This window comes from Orcinus orca, chromosome 18 (assembly GCF_937001465.1).
Source record: "Orcinus orca chromosome 18, mOrcOrc1.1, whole genome shotgun sequence".
Lineage (NCBI taxonomy): Eukaryota > Metazoa > Chordata > Mammalia > Artiodactyla > Delphinidae > Orcinus > Orcinus orca.
The window spans coordinates 27,054-47,788 of NC_064576.1; the positions used below are offsets into that span (position 1 = coordinate 27,054).

Genomic DNA, 20,735 nt, shown 5'->3' on the forward strand with positions numbered 1-20,735 from the left:
TATAGACATGCTCTGCATATTGAGTTTACATGGGAGAGCTGTGCATCAAAATGTTTTAAAAGACCAATGGTGCTAGATGTTAAGAAAGAAACTGGATGGGAAATGGAAATAGGTGTGATACCATATGGTAGAACTTCTCTGAAAAATACAGGATGGTGGACTGGCAAAACACTCGTGATTAAAACTTATGTTTTTTAGACGCAATATGTGGTCTGTAGAGGTGAAATGTAGGATGAGAGATTTTTATTAACCTGCACAATGTAGAGTTACTTTCATAATTAGGCTAAGGAACTCTGAAACTTAGGGGAAAAAAATGCTATAATCTGGAAGCTGGAAGTAATCTCAGTTTCTAGCCTCTACGCAGCAGCTGAATTCTGAACTCAATTCTGCAACATCCCCATGGGGAAGACATCATTATTGTTACAGCAGAGATCCAGAGTGAGGAACTCAGGGTCTTCTGTTGCTTTCTTTGACCTAACTGTTGTGATCTTTAACAAGTCACTTCTCTCCCTCAGCATCACTTTTCTCAATTATAAAATGATGCGGTTGGACTTAAGTCCTCTGAGGACCCTTCTGGTCCTGTACTAATCATTGGCTCCCAGTTATGGAGGGCTCCTGCCTGACAGCGCAGCTCACTCTACTCCATGATTGAGTGCTTGGTAAAACTTTATGTTGAGCTGAAATCTCTTTTCCTGCTGGCTTCCGCTTGTTTTTGGACAGCTTGTGTATTATCCATAATTCTTCCTCTTTTGAAGTTAAGTGTCTGTGCTCACCAATGACATGTTTTTAAAGACTTCCTACCATTCTGTTTGCTTTCTTTTGCATATTCCCACTGCTTGGACTCAAGATCTTAAAGTGTCCTTCCTGCCCAGAGCTGGAGACAGTGATCCACTGGGATACTCTGCCTAGTGCAGTTCACTATAGTCCTATGTTTTGTAATTGATATTTGGATTCTAAATGTTTGATAAATTTCATCTGTCTGATTTGGGCCCATTTACTGGCTTTTCAGGATCTTACTAAATTCCACTGTATTAGGTTGGTCAAGATATTTGAGGAAGAACCTGGATAGATAGCAGAACATGGTCTGCTATGGTCCTTCATCAGACGCGGACTGCCTAACCTTGAGCAAGTTATTAATGTCTGGGTTTGAGTTCCCTCAACTATAAGAAGTTTTAATTGACAGAATAGCCTGTAGTCACGGCAGGAGTCTTCTGAGTGCTTGTCATGTTAGCTGAAGTTAGATGATGGGTTTGAGAAGGGTTTGGTTGGGCGAGGGTCAGGCATTAATTCCATAGAGGATCATTAAAATAAAATTCAACAAGGATGGCGTCGTGGATAGTATCTACTGTAGTCTTTGGTGTCGTTTCATTAAAGTTAGTGTCCAGGCCTTGGATTGGACCCCTCTTGCTATTGGAAGGGGCAGGGTAGTGAGGGAAATGGGCAGAATTCTGTTACAGAGGGCACAAATTTTCACAGAGAAGTAATCTGGATTCCCCTTCCCTTTTGTTTCTCAGGTCCAACTGCTCATCTTGTCCTTCATGTACTACACACTGTCTTCTGTGGTTTAGTCGAAAAGCCATGTAGACTTGCCTGCCCTTTGAAGACCACTTTTAAGACTTCTAGTAAGACAGCTGGTAAGTCTCCTAGGGGAAAAGCATGTTGGTCTGTATTTCTTCCCCATTCTAAAAGTACTTGTCCTGGATTTATATTGTAAATTAAATATACAATATTTAATAACGGTATTGTACCAGCATTGCTTTGCATGTATTTTTGTGTGCTTTTAACATTTCTTTCTAACGTTTAAGAGAATATTTTATGATGAGTATGTTTTTGAAAAGTGCTTGGAGTTCTTGAGGGAAAACTATAAAAGCATACACACCCATACATATAATGATGCATGAACGTGTGCTAAATATGTTAGTTACAGAATCTGTTTTAGCAGTTGTTGGATACCCATGCTAAGAAGAGCATACCAGATGGAGCTGGTGGGGAATAGAATAGAGCCCAGAATAGCATCATACACAAAACTTCGTAATTGCTAAATAGAACATTACATGTCATTGGTTACATGTGTAATCAATGTTGAGATGACTGAACTATCCATTTGGGGTCAAATATAGGCTGGATCACAGAGGATTAAAGATACAAATGTAAGAAAATAATGAAATTGTCATGGGGAAAATATTGAGTGATTAAAAAAAATAATGGAGTGGAAGGCATAACTTAAAACACAGTCATAAGGGAAGCACTTTTAAGTTTTTAATTCTTATGTAAACCAATTGTATGTAGCAAAAAAAATCATGAAGTCGAGACAAATAATAAAGTGAGAAGGCAGTTCCCATAAAAGGACTGGCTTCCTTCACACACAAGGACTGTTCACAAATAATGAGGGAAATGGGCAAAGCACATCCTAGAAAAAGAAACACACATGGCTGGGCTTCCCTGGCGGCGCAGCGGTTGCGAGTCCGCCTGCCCATGCAGGGGATGCGGGTTCGCGCCCCGGTCCGGGAGGATCCCACGTGCCGCGGAGCGGCTGGGCCCGTGAGCCATGCTGCTGAGCCTGCGCGTCCGGAGCCTGTGCTCCGCAGCGGGAGAGGCCACGGCAGTGAGAGGCCCGCGCACCGCAAAAAAAAAACAAAAGAAATACACATGGCTAATAAACAAGGGGAAATATTCAGTCTTTGTCATTAAACTACATTAAAACACTAGTGAGATATCAGTTTTCACCTAAGAAGTAGAAAGGATTCGAAGTTTAATGATACTCTGATGCTGAGGGAGCTGGGGAGTTAGTCTTCACATCAACATTCTTGGTTGGTGTGTAATAGTACAACAACTTTTTGAGAGTTTGGTAAAATGTCAGTTTCAATTGCAAATAGCCTTTGAACCAGGTAATCCATTTCTAGGAATTTCCCTTTCAGAAATACTCTCACATTCAAAGGAAATTCAGTGCTTACTCTGTATGTAAAAATATCCTAGAAAATGCCTTCTAATTCAACAGAACTCCTGAAACCTGTATCTGCCCTTACTATAGAAACACAGAAACCTGGCCCAGTTGTTTCCAGAATCACCAAAACATGTACCTCTCACTTCCCTGGAGTCTGGCCCTGTTGTTTCTCCTGAGCCACAGACACCTTCTCTTCCTTAAATGAGCGCTCGTTGCAGAAAAATATGCTTAATATCTCATTTGTGTAGAATGTGTAAACATAGACATTCTCTTCGGTGACACATAAGTACAGTGGCTACCCCTGGGGAGTGATACTACGTGAGTACCTTGTACTGCGTGAATGAGTATGTTTTTAACTGTGAGCTTCTGTTACTTTTACCACCTTAATAAGGCTAGCTTAAAAGTTTAAAAGTCTTGTTTTCTGGCAAGCAAGTTGCCTCAAGTGTGTCCTCCATCTGAATTGCCGTTTGTGGCACACTCCATCGCATCATTCAGGATCTCTGCTTGAGTGCCTTCCTGTGCTGCCCTCCACATTCTTACCTCCCCAATTGATATAAGCACCATATTGCAAGACACGCCTTTAAACCCAAGCGCTTAGAAAAGCATGGGGCACAAAATAATTAATTTATTAAATGAATGGATAAAGTATATTAGGATGGATAAAACATTACAAGATGTGTTGACTTTTTTTTAAAGCTGTCTTTTCGTGTTAGATTTAGTTTAACAAGTGCTTTCTGAAATGGACCTAAAGTTTCTTGCTCTGCCTTAATAGCCTAGCTTTAGCTTTGATATTTACTCAGCTTTGCGTACTGACAGCTTGTTGATTCGCGGTTTTAGAGTCAAAGTGTAAGGCACATGCAATAGATAATTCTGGAGTGAAGCTTGGGTCCCTGATAGTCCTGTAACCTGGGTAAGTCGTTTCTTTGAACATTAATTTCTTCATCTGTAAATGAAAGTAATATTTGAGTCATATTGTTAGGAGTGTTAAATGAGATGATGCATGTAAAAATAGCAGAGTTCCTGGGACTCAGTTTAAAATTAATTATTATTTTTCCCATCTCTTCAAAATCTTTATAGAGATATTATCTAATAGATGCACGTGCCATTCTAGACTTATGCAAGTAAGAATGGACTAGAAACAGCATTTTATTCAAAAACGTTCTCTGAAAATCATTTATTTCTGCTTTATTGCAGCACTGTTTTTAAAGAATATAATCGTGTATGTTAGAAAAATGGAAGTATTCCAGGAACTTCGTAAGCCATCGGCACGTTTGGAGTGTGACCACTGCAATTTCAGAGGCACGGATTATGAAAATGTACAAATCCACATGGGTACCATCCATCCAGAATTTTGTGATGAAATGGATGCTGGTGGGTTAGGTAAAATGATATTTTACCAGAAAAGTGCAAAGCTATTTCACTGCCATAAATGCTTTTTCACCAGCAAGATGTACTCTAATGTATACTATCACATCACATCCAAACATTCAGCCCCAGAGAAATGGAATGAGAAACCAAAAAATCAGTTAAACAAAGAAGCAGATCCTGTGAAAAGCCCTTCTGTTCCTGAACACCAGAAAATGGCCTCTAATTCAGCAGAACTCCTGAAACCTATACCTGCCCTTTCCATAGAAACACAGAAATTTGGCCCAGTTATGTCTCCAGAATCACCAAAACCTACTCCTCTTACTTCCCTGGACTCTCAGAAGCCTGGCCCTGTTGCTTCTCCTGAGCCACAGACACCTTCTCTTCCTTCTCCCGAGCCTCCGAAACCTGCCCCTGTTTCTTCTCCTGAACTTCCAAAACCAGTCCCTCTTGTTTCTGAATCTCAGAAACCAGTCCCTGTTCCTTCTCCAGAACCACAGAAACTTGCTCCCGTATCTCCTGAGCCAGTGAAGGCAACTCTTACTAATCCCAAACCCCAGAAACACTCTCATTTCCCAGAAACATTGGGGCCACCTTCAGCCTCATCTCCAGACTCACCAGTTCTGGCTGCCTCCCCTGAACCTTGGGGACCTTCCCCAACAGCGTCTCCAGAGTCTCGGAAGCCGGTCCGGACTGTCTCCCCTGAGCCAAGGAAGCTGTCCCCATCGGAGTCTCCTGAACCTTGGAAGCCATTCCCTGCTGTGTCCCCAGAGCCTCGGAGACCAGCCCCAGCTGTGTCACCAGGTTCTTGGAAGCCAGGGCCGCCTGGGTCTCCCAGGTCTTGGAAGTCCAGTCCGTCAGCATCATCAGGACCTTGGAAGCCAGCTAAACCTGCTCCATCTGTGTCTCCTGGACCTTGGAAACCAATTCCTTCTATATCACCTGGACCTTGGAAACCAACTCCATCCATGTCCCCTGCGTCCTGGAAGTCTTCATCAGTCTCACCTGGTTCCTGGAAATCTCCCCCCGCATCTCCTGAGTCATGGAAGTCTGGCCCACCAGAACTCCGAAAGACAGCGCCCACCTTGTCACCTGAACACTGGAAGACAGTTCCTCCAGTGTCTCCTGAGCTCCGTAAATCAGGACCTCCCTTGTCTCCTGAGCTCCGCAAACCAGGCCCACCACTGTCCCCAGAGATCCGTAGTCCAGCGGGATCTCCAGAGCTCAGAAAACCCTCAGGGTCTCCAGAGCTTTGGAAGCTTTCCCCTGATCAGCGGAAAACTTCTCCTGCTTCACTTGATTTTTCTGAGTCCCAGAAGAGTTCCCGTGGTGGTTCCCCTGATCTCTGGAAGTCTTCCTTTTCTATTGAACCTCAGAAACCTGTCTTCCCTGAGACCCGGAAACCAGGTCCTTCTGGGCCATCTGAGTCCCCTAAAGCTTCCTCTGATATCTGGAAGCCTGTTCTCTCTATTGATACTGAGCCTAGAAAACCTGCCCTGTTTTCTGAGCCTACCAAAACAGCCTCTCGTGCTTCTCCTGAACCACGAAAACGTGCTCTTTTTCCAGAGCCCCGGAAACATGCCCTTTTCCCCGAACTTCCCAAAGCTGCTGTCTTCTCAGAATCTCAGAAGGCGGTTGAGCTTGGTGATGAACTACAGGCAGATGCCATAGACGATCAAAAGTGTGATGTTCTGGTTCAGGAAGAACTACTAGCTACACCTAAGAAACTCTTAGAAGACACTTTATTTCCTTCCTCAAAGAAGCTCAAGAAAGACAACCAAGAGAACTCGGATGCTGAGCTTAGTAGCAGTGAGTATATAAAAGCAGATCTGGATGCGATAGATAGTAAGGGCCAAGAATCGAGCAGTGATCAAGAGCAGGTTGACGTGGAATCGATTGATTTTAGTAAAGAGAACAAAATAGACATGACTAGTCCAGAGCAGTCCAAGAATGTACTGCAGTTTACTGAAGAAAAAGAGGCTTTTATCTCTGAAGAGGAGATTGCAAAATACATGAAGCGTGGAAAAGGAAAGTATTACTGCAAAATCTGTTGCTGTCGTGCTATGAAAAAAGGTGCTGTTTTGCATCATTTGGTTAACAAGCATAATGTCCACAGTCCCTACAAATGTACAATTTGTGGAAAGGCTTTCCTTTTGGAATCTCTCCTTAAAAATCATGTAGCAGCTCATGGGCAAAGTTTACTTAAATGTCCACGTTGTAATTTTGAGTCAAATTTTCCAAGAGGCTTTAAGAAACATTTAACTCATTGTCAAAGCCGGCATAATGAAGAGGCAAATAAAAAGCTAATGGAAGCTCTGGAACCTCCACTGGAGGAGCAGCAAATTTGATTTTTAAATACAGTGTGGATATATGCTCTACAGAGTTGTTTATTGAACCCATTGTTGAAAGTATAGTTAAATAGCCTAGTTGGATCAGTAGATGTTGACATGTATGGTGTACTGTGTCTCAGTAGTGTTACAAAGCGTAAGCGTTTGGTTATTTTTTTCTTGATCTTTGTTTATGTGGTTGTCGTGTAAGTCAGTAAATTCATATTGTATATTCCAGATGGGTAAAATTAATTTCAGTATATTTGAATAATACGAAGAGGTAGGCATTCCATTTAACAATCAAGAGCAAGTTGTACTCAATTTAAAACATCTAGTTAAAGTGTATCTTTTTGTGCAACTAATTTCAGACATTGGAAATTATTTGTTAGAATGTTTAAGAATTAGGCATGAAAATTTTGAGAAATTTTGTTCTCAAGTATTTTCACATCATAAAAATTATTTTAAAGTTTCTATTTGGTCATATAAAGTTATTTATAAATCTTGAACCCCTTCTAGGTGTTTATTAACTTTTATATTATGGAAGATTGGAGTCTCAGGGTTGCTGATTTTCTGCTAAAAGAGGGGAAATTGAGTCCGTTTAAAAAATAGTTGGCAGCCTTCTCCTGTAGGAAACTGAGAAACATGAGTGTGATTTTAGGCCTTGTCTTTAGTTGTTTCCTTTGGAGTCTTCCATTCTGGACCTTACCCCAAGATCTGGCCCTTCACTTCCCCGTGAGCTCAAACCAATAGATGATCCTTATTTGCCAAATGTGTCAGGGTTGCACCTCCTACTCCTGGGCCTTCCGCACCATCTGTCGGGGCTTCAGACCAGGGTAAGGAGCAGAAATGAAAGTCTTCCGGATTCACAACAAAAAATTTTATAAATAGACATTACTGTTTAAGAGTACATCAGTTTTATGTTTTTCACAGTTGCTGTAAATACCTTGTGCCTGTTCATGGATCATTTTATTCTAAAGTATTTTGTCAAATGTGTATCAACCAAATTAAAAACAAAGGCTCTCATGTTAGCAGCACATTCATGTGTGTTTTCTTTTGTGTAACCTTCTTTGTATGATACCAAATTCCGTTCTTCTTTCCTATTTCCACTTGTTTTTAGCATACTGATTTTCATACCTGGAGCAGCATTTTCTAAGCTCGGTTTTCTCCGAGTTCTGTGGTCGGGTAGGTTAAGGGAAACACTGTACAGTCATCCCTTGGTGTCCACAGGGAATCAGTTCCAGGACCCCCTGCAGATTGCATATAACCTACACATGTCCTCCCATATGCTTTAAATCATCTCCAGATTACTCATAGCGCCTGATACAATGTAAATGCTATATAAACAGTCGCCAGCAAGTGGCAAGTTCAAGTTTTGCCTTTTGGAACTTTCTGGAAATTTTTTTCTAATATTTCTGATCTGTGATTGGTTGAATCCACGAATGTGGAAACCAAGGATACAGAGGCCTGGCTACATTAGGCTCTCTATGAAAATTCTCATTAATCCACATTAGCCCATTAAAGGTCATTTAATCTCAGTGGTGGTCAGTCCTGAGTGCTTCATTTAAACAATGGGAAGCATTTAGTGCCATAAGGACTCTGATACATGGCCGGGGTTGAGATACTGGCTTTTATCAAGGTGTTCCCAGACACCTGAACAAGGAGCGCTTTATTCATGGCATCCAAATGCATATGCCAATTGGGAAGACAATGTTTAGATAATGCTGGGAAGACCTTACAAGCTTCAGACCTGTCACTGGTTTGGAGAGCACAGTCTGGCAGGCAAGGTACTGGTTGATGGGATTGTTGGTTTATACTGGGCACCTTGACAACAAGCTTCCAGTTCTGGAGTTTGCTTCTAGGCATGATGCCAGCAAGTAGGAGAGGTGAGATATCCTGGCCATATCCGTCTTGTATACTGACTTGATTAAAATGATGGGTAGAACAACGGGCCTCCAGTGCCCAGAACCCCTTTTGAAGCCTGCAGTCAGATCAACCATGCTTGAGCATATGTAACAACATGCAACAGATTCTTAGGACTTCACACTTTCCGGTGCAGACTTCTCACAGAGTCCTTCCTATACCTTTGCTCAAGGGGGCGCTAACTAGATCCTACGACTTGGCATCTCATGGTGGTTTTTTAATAATATTTTTATAAGAGAGGATATTAACGCTAGGGTAAGCAGCGGTGATGCATGTGTAGTCTGGGCATTAAGGCCTTAATTTTAGACCAAAGCACGATGTTCCCGGCTCACCTCAGTTGTGGCTTCCCACTTTTTTCTCCTTTTACCTCTAAGGTCAAGGGTTAGTTAGCTGTACCCTTACTTTAGAACCTGTTTACGTTCTTTTTAATCGTTGGTAACTTTGCCTTCTATACAATAGCATCCCTCACTAATCAATATGACCCACTCTATCTTTTCATTTTCTTATTTACCTATGAAATTACAACTTTCTAATGACTCCCCAGTGATTTTACATAACATGAAAGGGAATAAAAATTACCGTACCATTTTTACACAACATTCATGGCCTTGATGCCATTATGTTCTAGGGAGCCAATGTCGTTTTCATTAATTTGACTCTGAGTTCGTGAATTGTAATGTGTCTGTGTGGCAGATGCTGCTTTTGTTTTTAATGGTGTAGATTCCATAGCTTTGTCTTGGATGAAGACAGACTGATGCTTAATCAGATCTGATCTGCAAGCATCACAAGATGAAGCGTGCCTCTTTAAGATGAATTACACCCTTAGATTAAAAAAAAAACACAGAAATTGTCTCCTTTCTCAATCTAGCTCTTTCTGTTCACATGTAATTTTGATCATTCACTTCCTATTGCTGCTATACATTGCATGAAATTTTGTGGCTTGAAACAATGCAGATCTGTTAAAGTTGTGAAGTTCACTGGGCTGAAGTCAAGGTGAGAGCAGGGCTGCATTCTTTCCTGGAGGCTCTAAAGGGAAATTCATCCCCTTCCCTTTTCCAGCTTCTAGAGGCCACCTGCACTCTCCGCAGGATTCCCTTCCTGCATCTGTGAGCTAGCACATGGCATCTCTGACCCTGCTTCTGTTATCACATGTTTCTCTGACTCTTTCCCTCATACACTTAAAGACCATGTTATTACATTGGGCCCCTAGACAATCTAGGATGATCTGTAGTTTAAAGTCAGCTAATTAGCAACCTTAAATCTCTGACATAAAGACTACCACACTCACAGATTCTGGCAATCTTGTACTTTGGGGGTCATTCTGCCTTCCACACCTGGGCTTGAAAATTGGGGTTTTGATTCCTCTGCTTAGCCTATAGCAAGCCAGGTTGGGTTTCTTTGGCAACATGTCTGTTGCTACCGCCTCACTGGTCTAGGCCCTCATCGTTGGTGCAGTAGACTGCTCCATAGCCTGGGGCCTCCAGTATCAACCCCAGCCCACCCTTTACACACCAGAATAAGGTCTCCACAATACTGATTGTATGTTGCATTCTTTATACAAAATTACCCCTTAAGGTACAGTTACTTAAGGCCTTCCATTGGCAAACCACACCTTACTCAATAACCTTCTCACCCCACCTCATAATACTTGGTCAGTCCTTCCTATTAAAGTCCTACCCTTACTAAGCCTGGCACGGTTCTCTCCACCTTCCAAGTCTACCTTTGCAAGACTACTTTTTTCATTTTATGAATTGAGGAAAAAAAAAACCCTATAGGACTGATTTGGACCTAATTTAGTGTTAACGCAACACGGGAATGCTATTCGTTATTACAAATACCCCACACTGGATGCTACATTCAACCCTAAAACTGAAAATGCTGTTGGAATAAAATATGACATTTCAACCCCTTTGATCCTGATCAACTACCAGCTTAGTTGGATTGAGCATACTTTCAATTAACTTTGCTTCTAACACCCACTGATCTCTTGTAAATGTTTGCCATGGGCCACACGGAGGATTAGATGAAGTGGATGGGAAGCCTACTAAATTCTTACTAGATTTGTATAAATGGAAGAGTTCTAGGTCAAGTGAACAAAATTCCAACTTGAATCATAAAAACAGTCATGGCCCCTCAGTCATTTCCCAGACTTGAGCCAGTTTACAGACCTTGAATGAAGGGGAGGCTGGGTCCCCTTGAGCAAGGATCCCAGTACACTGCCAAAAATGTATACTGTTAACCTTTTTCCCAGCCTTCCCCAAAGGTACAGATGGCCATTTACCAGGGTGGCTGCACTGGGCAAAAGGAACTAATCAGACCCTTCAGGAATGCCTGGACACTGGTTCTGAACTGACACTGATTCCAGGAGACACCAAGCATAACTGTGGCCCTCCAGTCAGAGTAGGGGCTTGTGGAGGTCAGATAATCAATGGAGTTTCAGCTCAGGTTCATCTCACAGTGGGTCCAGTATCCTCAAACCATCCTGTGGTCATTTCTCCAGTCCTAGGATGCATAATTAACAGTAGACATACTCAGGAACTGGCGGTATCCCCACATTGGTTCCCTGACCTGTGAGGTGAGGGCTATTATTGTTGGAAAGGCCAGTAGGAAGCCTCTAAAATTGCCTCAACCTAGGAAGCATGTAAATCCAAAGCAATCTGGCAGAAAGGATTCTGGGAAGATGGTGGAGTAGGAAGCCCAAGGAATCTGTCTCCCCACCTAGACAGCAACTGTACTGGCAGAATTCATCTGACATAACTATTTTGGAACTCTGGAGTCTGTTGAAGGCTTGCAACTTCCAGGGGAAGAACTGGACAGTAAATTGTGGTTAACTTTGGTCAATTTTGGCTTTTCACAGAGTAGCAGCTACTTGTTCCCTACCCACAGCCATGCAAGCATCTTGCACACAACTTGCAGGAGCTAGTGTGGGTAAGAAGGTCCCTGTCTTGCAAATACCGAGCATCTGTGCTTTGATTTCTAGTTGCTGCTTTTGCTCACAGAGGTGCAGACAAAGAGGCAGGCAGCCATTCCTTCTGTAAATACTTCCACCTCTAGCTGAAGTGGCTTTCAGGTGATTTAAAGGGCCAGCACCCTCCCCAACCCCCACCCCCACCCCCTGACCCTGACACACTTCATTTTTTGCTTTTCTCCTTTTGGGAGCCAGACGTTAAATACTACTGCATATACAGGGAAAATTAGAAAGTGACTGCACCTGCCCAAGGGAAGGCTCAGAAGAGACATAAAAAAAGACATTATTTGCACTTCAGGCTGATCCTTGGCACAGAGACAGTCTACAACAGTAAAACAAATAAGTACATAAATAATAAACATGGCAAACCCTGGGGAAGGGGAAGAATCTTATTTCCAGAGTTACACATTATTATATTCAAATGTCCAGTGTTCAGCAACAACAACAAAATCACAAGGCATACAAAGAAAAAGGAAAGTATGGCCTGTTCAAAGGGAAAAAGCTCAACAGACTGTACCTAAAAAAGATGTAATGGCAGACATACTAGACAAAGACTTTAAAACCACAGTCTTAAAGATGCTCAAAGAACTAAGGAAGATGGGGAGAAAGTCAAGAAACTGATGTGTGAACAAAATGTGAATATCCATAAAGAGATGGAAAACCTAAAAAGGTACCAAAAAGAAATTATGGAGCTGAAAAGTACAACTGAAATAAAATTTCACTAGAGGGATTCAAGGCAGACTAGAGCAGGAGGAAGAAGGAATCAGTGAATTGAAGACAGATCAATGGAAGTTATTGAGGCTGAGGAACAGAATGAAAAATGATCGAAGAGAAGTGAGCAGAGCCTAAGGGACTTGTGGGACATGATCAAGTTGACCAACACAAGCATTGAGGGGGAAGAGAGAAAGGGCAGCAAGAATATCTGAAGAGATAATGGCTGAAAACTCCCCAAATTTGATGAAATACATGACCATAAACCTCCAAGAAGCTCAACAAACTCCAAGTAAGATGAACTCAAAGAGAACCACACTGAGACATTATAATCAAACTTTCAAAGATAAAGAGCAAATCTTGGAAGCAGTAAAAGAGGAGAGATTCATCACCTGCAAGGGATCCTCAATAAGATTATCTGAAGATTTATTATCAGAAGTTTTGAAGGCCAGAAGACACTGGGTTGATATATTCTCTGTGCTAAAAGAAAACTACTGTCAACCAAGAATCCTGTATTCAGCAGAACTGTCCTTCAAACGTGAAGGAGAAATTAAGACATTCCCAGTTAAACAAAAGCTGAGGGAGTTTGTGGCCACTACACCTGCCCTGCAAGAAATGCTCAGGGAGTGTTGCAGGTGAAATGAGAGGACACTAGACAGCACCTTGAAGCCGTGTAGAGAAATAAAAATCTTAGTAAAGGTCAAATAGGGCAATTATGAAGCTAGTATTTTTATGACATTGGTTTGTAACTGTACTTTTTGTTTTCTGCATAATTTAAGAGACTAATACATTTAAAGAAAAAAGTATTAGTGTGTAACTAGTATTAATGTATATTACTGTAACTTTGTAACTCCAAATTTTGTTTCCTGCATAATTTAGGAGACTAGTGCATTTAAAAGAATTATTAATGTTTGGGGCACACAATGTATAAAGATGTAATCTTGTGACATCAATAGCCTAAAGGGCTGGGGATAGAGCTGTAAAGGAGCAGAGTTTTTGTGTTATTGAAGTTAAGCTGCTGTAAATTCAAATTAGAGGAATAATTTCAGGATGTAAATCCTCATGGTACCACAAAGAAAATTGCTATAGAATATAAACAAAAGCAAATTAAGAACGAATTTAAACATTTCATTACAGAAAAAGTCAACTAAATTCAAAAGAAGACAGAAATGCAGGAAATGAGGAACAAAAATATAGACAAACATTGTATACGCTCTACGTGCTATAGGGCATACAGAAAACAAATAGCACAATGTCTCACCTAGTGAATGGGGCAAATGCTTTCCACGTCAGCAAGAAAGAACTGGATGGCCAATCATGAGTCCCCTTATAGGAGGGACCAGCAGGGTGAACCTGGGCCCCCAGAATCCTTTGCTCTTTCTCTGCTGCCAGGCAGAACTGGCTCTGCTGAATGACCACCTACGGGTCACACAGCCAACCAGGGTGAGGCAGGTGAAACTGACAGGATCAACTGATTCCCCGGTGCCTGGCACATGGTAGGCACTTAATAAATACTAATTGAATAAATGAATGAATAGGTTTTTCACACACCTGCCGATGAAAGGTTACCAGGAACCTGACACTGGTCTGCTGAGTTCTTTTATGCATGGCCAACGAATCGTCACAGTGCGAAGCCAACCTCTTCCAAACGGTCTTCTTTGCACCAATGAAGGGAGTGGCAGAGGGTACTTTTTGATTCAAGCAGGCTGCCCCAAGTGTGAAGGTCACCTGCTCTTGCTGGTGAAAAAAAATAAATAAGGAGCAGCATAGAAACCGACCTGGCCTTGGACACTATGCTTGTGGAGCTGCCGAAGGAGCCCATGACTTCTCTCCTGCCCAGCGTTCTGTATGAGGCTGGAAGCCGAGCTCCCACTCCAAGCAAGGACTTCCATCACCTGGCCATCACCAAAACTGAGGTAAGGCACCAGTAAAGCTAAGGAGCTGCCTTCCTGGGTGTTACAGCTTTAATGCTTGCCAAGCACACACTTCCTCTCCTGCTGGGAATAAAGGGCACACTCTTTGAGACCTTGAGCTATGAAGTCAGACAAACCTATGTTTGAACCTGCCTCCATCACTCTGTGTGTGTGTGTGTGTGTGTGTGTGTGTGTGTGTGTGTGTGTGTGTGTGTGTGTGAGAACTTGGGCGACCTAGTATCTTCACACGCACAATGGGGCAGTCTTGTAAGACCTACCTCAAGGTGGTTTTGGCACAAGACAGAATGAAATGCACAGAGCGCTTGATAAATGTTAGATGCCATTGTTACTTACTGCTCTGACTGAATTATACTAACAAGAACTTGACCACTGGTAGGGAAACTGAGTTAGTATTGAAAGTTTAGGATTTTATGGCTTGCCTCTTCCTGGCAGTGAGTTAGGTCCTTTGGGGATTTCATTCTATCGAACATCTGAGTTATGCGTAGCCAACTTGTCACCACCCTGAAAATGTCTACAGTGGACCCCCATCTGGTCTGGGGCTCCAGTGATCAAGAAGTTGTTCCTGACTCCCTGTGCACCCTTCCTGCTGTCACCACAGAAGTGAGGCCTCAGGTCCTGATGAAAACAGCCCAGGCACCGCCTCCTCAGCTAAGAAGGCTTTCCTGCCACCCGGGCTGGGCAAGTCACGCCTTCTCTGACTCACAGACGCCTAGTCCTCTATTGTTACTGGCTTTTATCGGACTGTCTCCCCCACCCTGAGGGCCTTATTCCTGGAATATAGTACTTTCTCAAATAATTGTTGAAAGAGCAGAGGAGGGGGCATTCTTTGCTACCCAGCGTTTTCCCATAGATATAATATTACCTTCCCATAGATACAATATTACCTTTCCATAGATACAATATTACCTTCCCATAGATACAATATTACCTTTCCATAGATACAATATTACCTACCAGCTGTTTTCAAATCTGGCTGCACATTTGAATCACCTGCAGAGCTTTAAGAACAACTGGTTCCTGGGCCGCACCCAGACTAGTGAAGTCTTTTGGGTGTGGAGCACAGGACTGGGTGTTTTGTAGAGTCTCACATGCTTCTAATACAGCCAAGGTTGAGAACCACGGTTATGAGCCATGACTGTTAGGCCCACAGGCTTGCCCACACTCTGAGAAACTACTTGTGTGGGAAGAAGAAGACCAGCCTCCAAGTAAGGGGGCAACTTACATCTTTCCACCTCGGGTTCTTTTGTCTTTAAAATGGTGATGTGACATCTACTGCATGGAGCAGTTAGGAAGAAAGTGACTGAGAGGAAGTGTCTGCTCGCATCGCGAGTCCCATTTGTGATGAAGCAGGAACGTCCTAGCTCACACTGTGGTTTTAGTTATAAAATACAGTATCTAAACAAGCAGAGAAGATGCCAAAGGAGTTCAGCTCTTTAACTGTGGTCTGTCTACCTTCAGGGACGGAAGGGGGTTGAAACAAAGCCAGATTGAGCCACGTGGGTGCCCAATGTGGTTAATAGGTTGGTTCCCCTTCAAGCTGATTGTTTTAAAATATTTGCTCAACATTCATTCAGAGGAGGCTGAGGGCCAGGTGGGGAGAACACAGGTTCTCCCTGCTGCCCTGAGCAATTCAGCTCTAGCCTCAGAAAAGACCCTCAGAAGGCAGTTGAGGGCCCAATCACTGCTCCTTCAGGAAACCCATCCACAACGATCATTTCTCCTAAGTATTTCTTTCTGCCACATGGACTTCTCTCCCTGAGAGGAGTTCTGAGGAACAGAATTTTCACCATCTGGGTGCATCTCAAGTCCAGACTGTCCTTGTCTTCATCCAGCTCTGAAAAGGGGAGGCCTGGTCTCCCTGGGGGTTAAGTGGGGCTTGCACATTAAAAGATCACATGACTGTTCCCAGCAGGGAAACTCGACGGCCCACATTTCACCTGTGGAGCTTCCTATCATCTGTGAATCCATGTTCCTTCACCGGAAGAGAAGCACCAAGGTGGGAGCAGGCCTGCCCAGGGCTCCTGGCTCGGTGGGAAGACAGCAGCGTCGCTCTCCTTCACCAGCTTCTTCCACTCCAGCGGTGGGATTCGCTCTGGACAGAGTTAAGGCAAGCAGAAAGGATCAGGAGACTACATATCTATCCAAATGATTAATCGAGCTTTCCTGTTATGAAGTCTAAATTTTCCTGTATTATTCCTTTAAGTAGTAGGCTGGAGGAGGGATGGCATTTAAGGCTTTGGGATAAGTGAACAAATGGCAAAAAGAATCAGTGATTTGGTACAACAAGACCTGGGCTAAGACCTCGTTCACTCACAGGTCTGCACATTAAATGGTTTGTCTTTTAACACACCTGAGATGATGATGCCTGCTTCGCAAGATGAGTTCCAGGACGTGATGGGATAAAAGAGTTGAAAATTTAGAAAAACTGTTAAGGGTGTGTGGGCTTGAGGTCCAAGTATGATTTCCAGAAAGTGACACCAGAATGAATACATTTCAGGGTTTAATCAGCTTGTGAGCTTGTGAGTGTGGAATGAGCGAATGAGCTAGTTCAGAGGAGAATTTAGGGAACAGCAGTTTAAATAGTAAAGGCAGGCTGAAATAAGCTTGCTAAGTTAGAGAAAACTGGTTAACGGGACGATGTCCAAAATACATTCCATAAAGTCTATGGGTAAAATTTTATGTGATTTCTTCCTGATAAGATGTGTAGTAATCATTAAGATAGTTTTAAAAAACTCTTTTGATCAAGTATATTTACCAATTACAATCATTCTTCATCCAATTAAATATTTTATCATTCATGCCTCCCATTGATTAAAAAGTGAATTTATATGCTAGTTGCCAGGCAGGGTAGCTTCTAGCAGTATATTTTACTGTTTTTTAAAATGGTATAAAACAAAATCAAAGGATTTATTTGTGAGTTTTAAAATAAATCTTATTTAAGTTTTCCCAAAAGCTCAATGCTAGAGTTTGATATATTCATGTACACATATTTACTGAAGAAATATAACTTCCATTATCACATTCTTTGCTTCATCAATAACCCATTGGTTTAGCTACACATTATTCTAAGTTAGCTAATAAGAAAGACTATTAACTCCATTTAATTTTAATCTTGACATTACTGCATTTACTTACAAGATGTTTCTAACTTTTGTATAAATAGGTCCTCATTTTGAGACATCAATTTCATGTTTATTTGAATTGAAAAATGAAGTTTTTCTGAATAAATAAGGCTGATTTGGCTGACTGGCTTGATAGTAAGAACTAACTGGCAAAGGTTATTACATGGTGACTATTTTCCATAAATTGGATTCATTACATTTGCAACCCAAGGCTTTAGAAAACTCTCTATGAAAATATACTGGCAACGATGTTCTGAAAGGACTGCCTTGATTATTTTTCCCCAAGCCTTTTTGAGTAGATCAGATTAAACTGTTCACTTCCAAGAATGAAAGACTAGGGACTTCCCCGGTGGTCCAGTGGTTAGGACTCTGCACGTCCACTGCAGGGGGTGTGTGTTCGATCCCTGGTTGGAGAACTAAGATCCCACATGCCGTGTGGTGCAGCCAAAAAATAAATAAATAAACCAAGAATGAAAGACTAGCAGGTACAATTAATAATTTTTTGAGATGTTGGAAAAGACTTTTGTATACTTCCCAGGAACCGAGAAACTGAACGACTCCAATCATTGAATTGCAAAGCCTTTCAAAAGTCAGATGATTTCTAATTCTTTGCTTTCAATTAAATTAGAAGAATTATCAAATGGTAGACATTAGAAGTAATTTTTGATTATAGATAACTATGAACAGTTGGTATATAACTTGAAAGAATTTTAAAGGATTAAGTGGTATTTTATAACAAACTCCTCTGCTCCATTCAGTGTCACCAAGGTTTCTCAGCAGTTAGATCAATAAAAATGGAAACCTGGAATAGAATTGTCCAACATTGTCTTATTCTACTAGCAAAAGGTATTCATTAAATTCATCTGTCAATATATGAACCCATTGGGGAAAATATCCCCATCTTTCTGAGAGGAATTTTCTTCTTAACATTTTATTGTTGACTATTTTAAACACGCACATAGGTAGAGAGAGTAGAGAGAGAAACTGGGCCCTCACCAGTTTCGAGAATTATAAACATCCTGCTGTTTTTAATTCAAGGAAGGTTATTTCTAACCATCAGACTTTTATGTTTATGTCTTAGTTGGTTTGGACTGCTCTAGGAAACTGCCTTCGACTGGGTGGCTTATAAGCAGCAGAAATTTATTCCTCACAGTACTTGACACGGGAAGTCCAAGATCAAGGGGCTGGCAGATTCAGTGTTTGGGGAGAGCCTGCTTCCTTGTCCAGATGTGGCCATCTTCTCACTGTGTCCTCACATGGCAGAATGCGTGAGGGACGCTCTGGGGTCTCTTCTGTAAGACCCTAATCCCATTCCTGCGGGCTCCACCCTCATGATTTAATGACCTCCCAGAGGTCCCACATTCAAATGCCGTCACACTGGGGATTAGATTTCAACATGTGAGTTTGGGGGGAGGGGCACAAACATTCAGGCTATAGCAGTTTATACCTCTATTTTAATATTTGTTTTGATTAGTTATGTACTATTGTAATAGAGATATTTCTTAGTACTTAAGACCTGTGATAGGAAGTCCAAAATTTTAATTAACATGCACATTTTTATTGCTGGGAATTTTGTCCTTCTCATTAAGATAAAAGTATGTGAAATTAAATTATGAAAATTCTTTTGGAAGGTACAGGAGCAAAAGTTTTGCGGACCACTTGTTAAGGAAACAATAGTAGGCTAAGTGTAAAGCTTTACTAGTTTCAAACTGGGCCAAGTCTTCCCCGGTTCCTCAGCACGTTTTGTGATTTTCTGGTGCACGCAAACCCGACACATTGTTTATCAGCCAGTCCCGTAGAGACTGGAGAAGGTGAAAAAGTCTGACATAGCTTGTAAGTACTGCTTGGGGGTTTAATAAATGCAGACTGTGATCCAGTGGGCCTGGAGAAGGGCCCAGCAGCTTTCCTTCATGGTACATCTCAATGAAAAGGTTTCAATGTAGATGACACATCCACATGCATGAGCCCTTCCCACACTGGAGCTTCAGGACCATGTCACGTCAACACTCACAGACCAGCCAAAGGAGTTGGCTAGGGGCTTCCCTGGTGGCGCAGTGGTTGACAGTCCGCCTGCCAATGCAGGGGACATGGGTTCGTGCCCCGGTCCGGGAAGATCCCACATGCCGCGGAGCGGCTGGGCCTGTGAGCCATGGCCGCTGAGCCTGCTCGTCAAAAAAAACAACAACAACAACAAAAAAAAGGAGTTGGCTAGATCCTGTCTTTATTAAAAACGTTTAGGGGAATTGGTGGTGGTGTGATGAATTGGGAGATTGGGATTGACATATATACAGTAATATGCATAAAATAGATAACTAATAAGAACCTGCTGTATAAATAAATAAAAAATAAATAAATAAATAAAATTTAGGAAGCAAAAAAAGAAATTACCCAGCCCATAAAAACTAACCACCCTGTACCCTGGGGCCTCTTGACCTCTGAGATGGCCCATACTCTGTCTGTGGAGTGTGTTTCTCTGTAAATAAATCCACTTCTTACTTTAAAAAAAAAAAAAGTTTATATTTTGTTATTCATAGATTCCTTAGCATTAATTTAGATTTTTAAAAATACCGCATGGAAATAGTATTTACATCAACTACTGAGTTTTTGTGCCAGTGCCTCACTCACCCTGCCCATATCCAGAATGTTTTGGGAGCTCTGCTCTCTGGCCTCCGTGGTGGGCAACTTCTGGGCCAGACTGTGTGTGTTTGCTTTTGGGGGCAGGTTATCTGGAAGTCGTGGATGGTTTCTCTCCACCTAGAAGAAACAACCCTCCCTAGAGCAGCGAGGGAGCCCCCTGCAGGCTTCCTGCTGAACAAGCAGCAGCACAGCAAGTACTGGGCTTTGGCGGGTGTGGCAGTTTCAAAGTAAGCCTTTTGTTGCTGGCCCTAGAAGCCTGCCTGGGAGCCGTGAGGGAGCCCAGGGGCAGCCCCGCTCGGCTGAACTCCCACAGGGCATCCACGGTGTGCAGCAGCCCAGGGCAGAGCTGCAGTGCCGCCCGTGTCTAGTGGCTGCCAGGAGTCCTGCACGGGCCACATGGTCAGCTGCTCTTCTTATATTCCATCCAAGGAGTGGGGACATGCGTTAGACCAGCGAAGGGTGCATTGATTTATTCCCTTGGTGGGCGTTTTTAGGTGCCTACTATGTCAGATGCGAGCAGGCTGAAGCAGCCCTGCTCCGAGACGGAGGGGCGGGGCCGCAGGTAACCAGCGCTGTGAGGGGCAAGCGGACACTGTGCTGAGTCTAGGGGGAGAGTGAGCTTCCCAGCAAGGCCCAGGCATGTGGGAGCCTTGATTGGTCAGGAGGTCTGGGCGGGGCCTGAGATTCTGCACCTCAAGCAAGTTCCTGTGTGAGGAGGCGAGAGAGAGGCCTCCCAGCAGCTGTGGGGACGGCCAGATGAGGACGACACAAAGCCACAAAGACGTGAAGGTCGAGGCAGCATGGTAT

At 42.6% G+C, this 20,735-nt stretch overlaps 2 protein-coding genes across 7 annotated transcripts in view; one reads left to right on the forward strand and one right to left on the reverse strand.

Moving 5' to 3' along the window:
• The first annotated feature begins 1,521 nt into the window (after positions 1–1,521).
• CHAMP1 (chromosome alignment maintaining phosphoprotein 1) lies at positions 1,522–6,657 on the forward strand. The gene is made up of 2 exons (XM_004273580.3): positions 1,522–1,634; positions 4,139–6,657. Exon 2 carries the CDS (start codon positions 4,177–4,179, stop codon positions 6,655–6,657), a length of 2,481 nt encoding a protein of 826 aa, XP_004273628.2. The 5' UTR covers positions 1,522–1,634; positions 4,139–4,176.
• Positions 6,658–13,209: 6,552 nt separating this feature from the next.
• Positions 13,210–20,735, reverse strand: part of UPF3A (UPF3A regulator of nonsense mediated mRNA decay) — a 53,267-nt gene continuing 45,741 nt past the window's right edge. The window contains exon 10 of one of the 6 annotated variants that reach the window (XM_049701094.1): positions 13,210–16,261. In XM_049701094.1, coding sequence (XP_049557051.1) covers positions 16,122–16,261 — 140 coding nt within the window. In that variant the 3' untranslated portion in view covers positions 13,210–16,121. The other 5 variants (XM_049701093.1, XR_007473084.1, XM_049701095.1 and 2 more) reach the window with 5 other exon arrangements.

Excerpts from the sequence above, each read along its gene's own strand:
- CHAMP1 (XM_004273580.3), top strand. The coding sequence starts at position 4,177 with ATGGAAGTATTCCAGGAACTTCGTAAGCCATCGGCACGTTTGGAGTGT.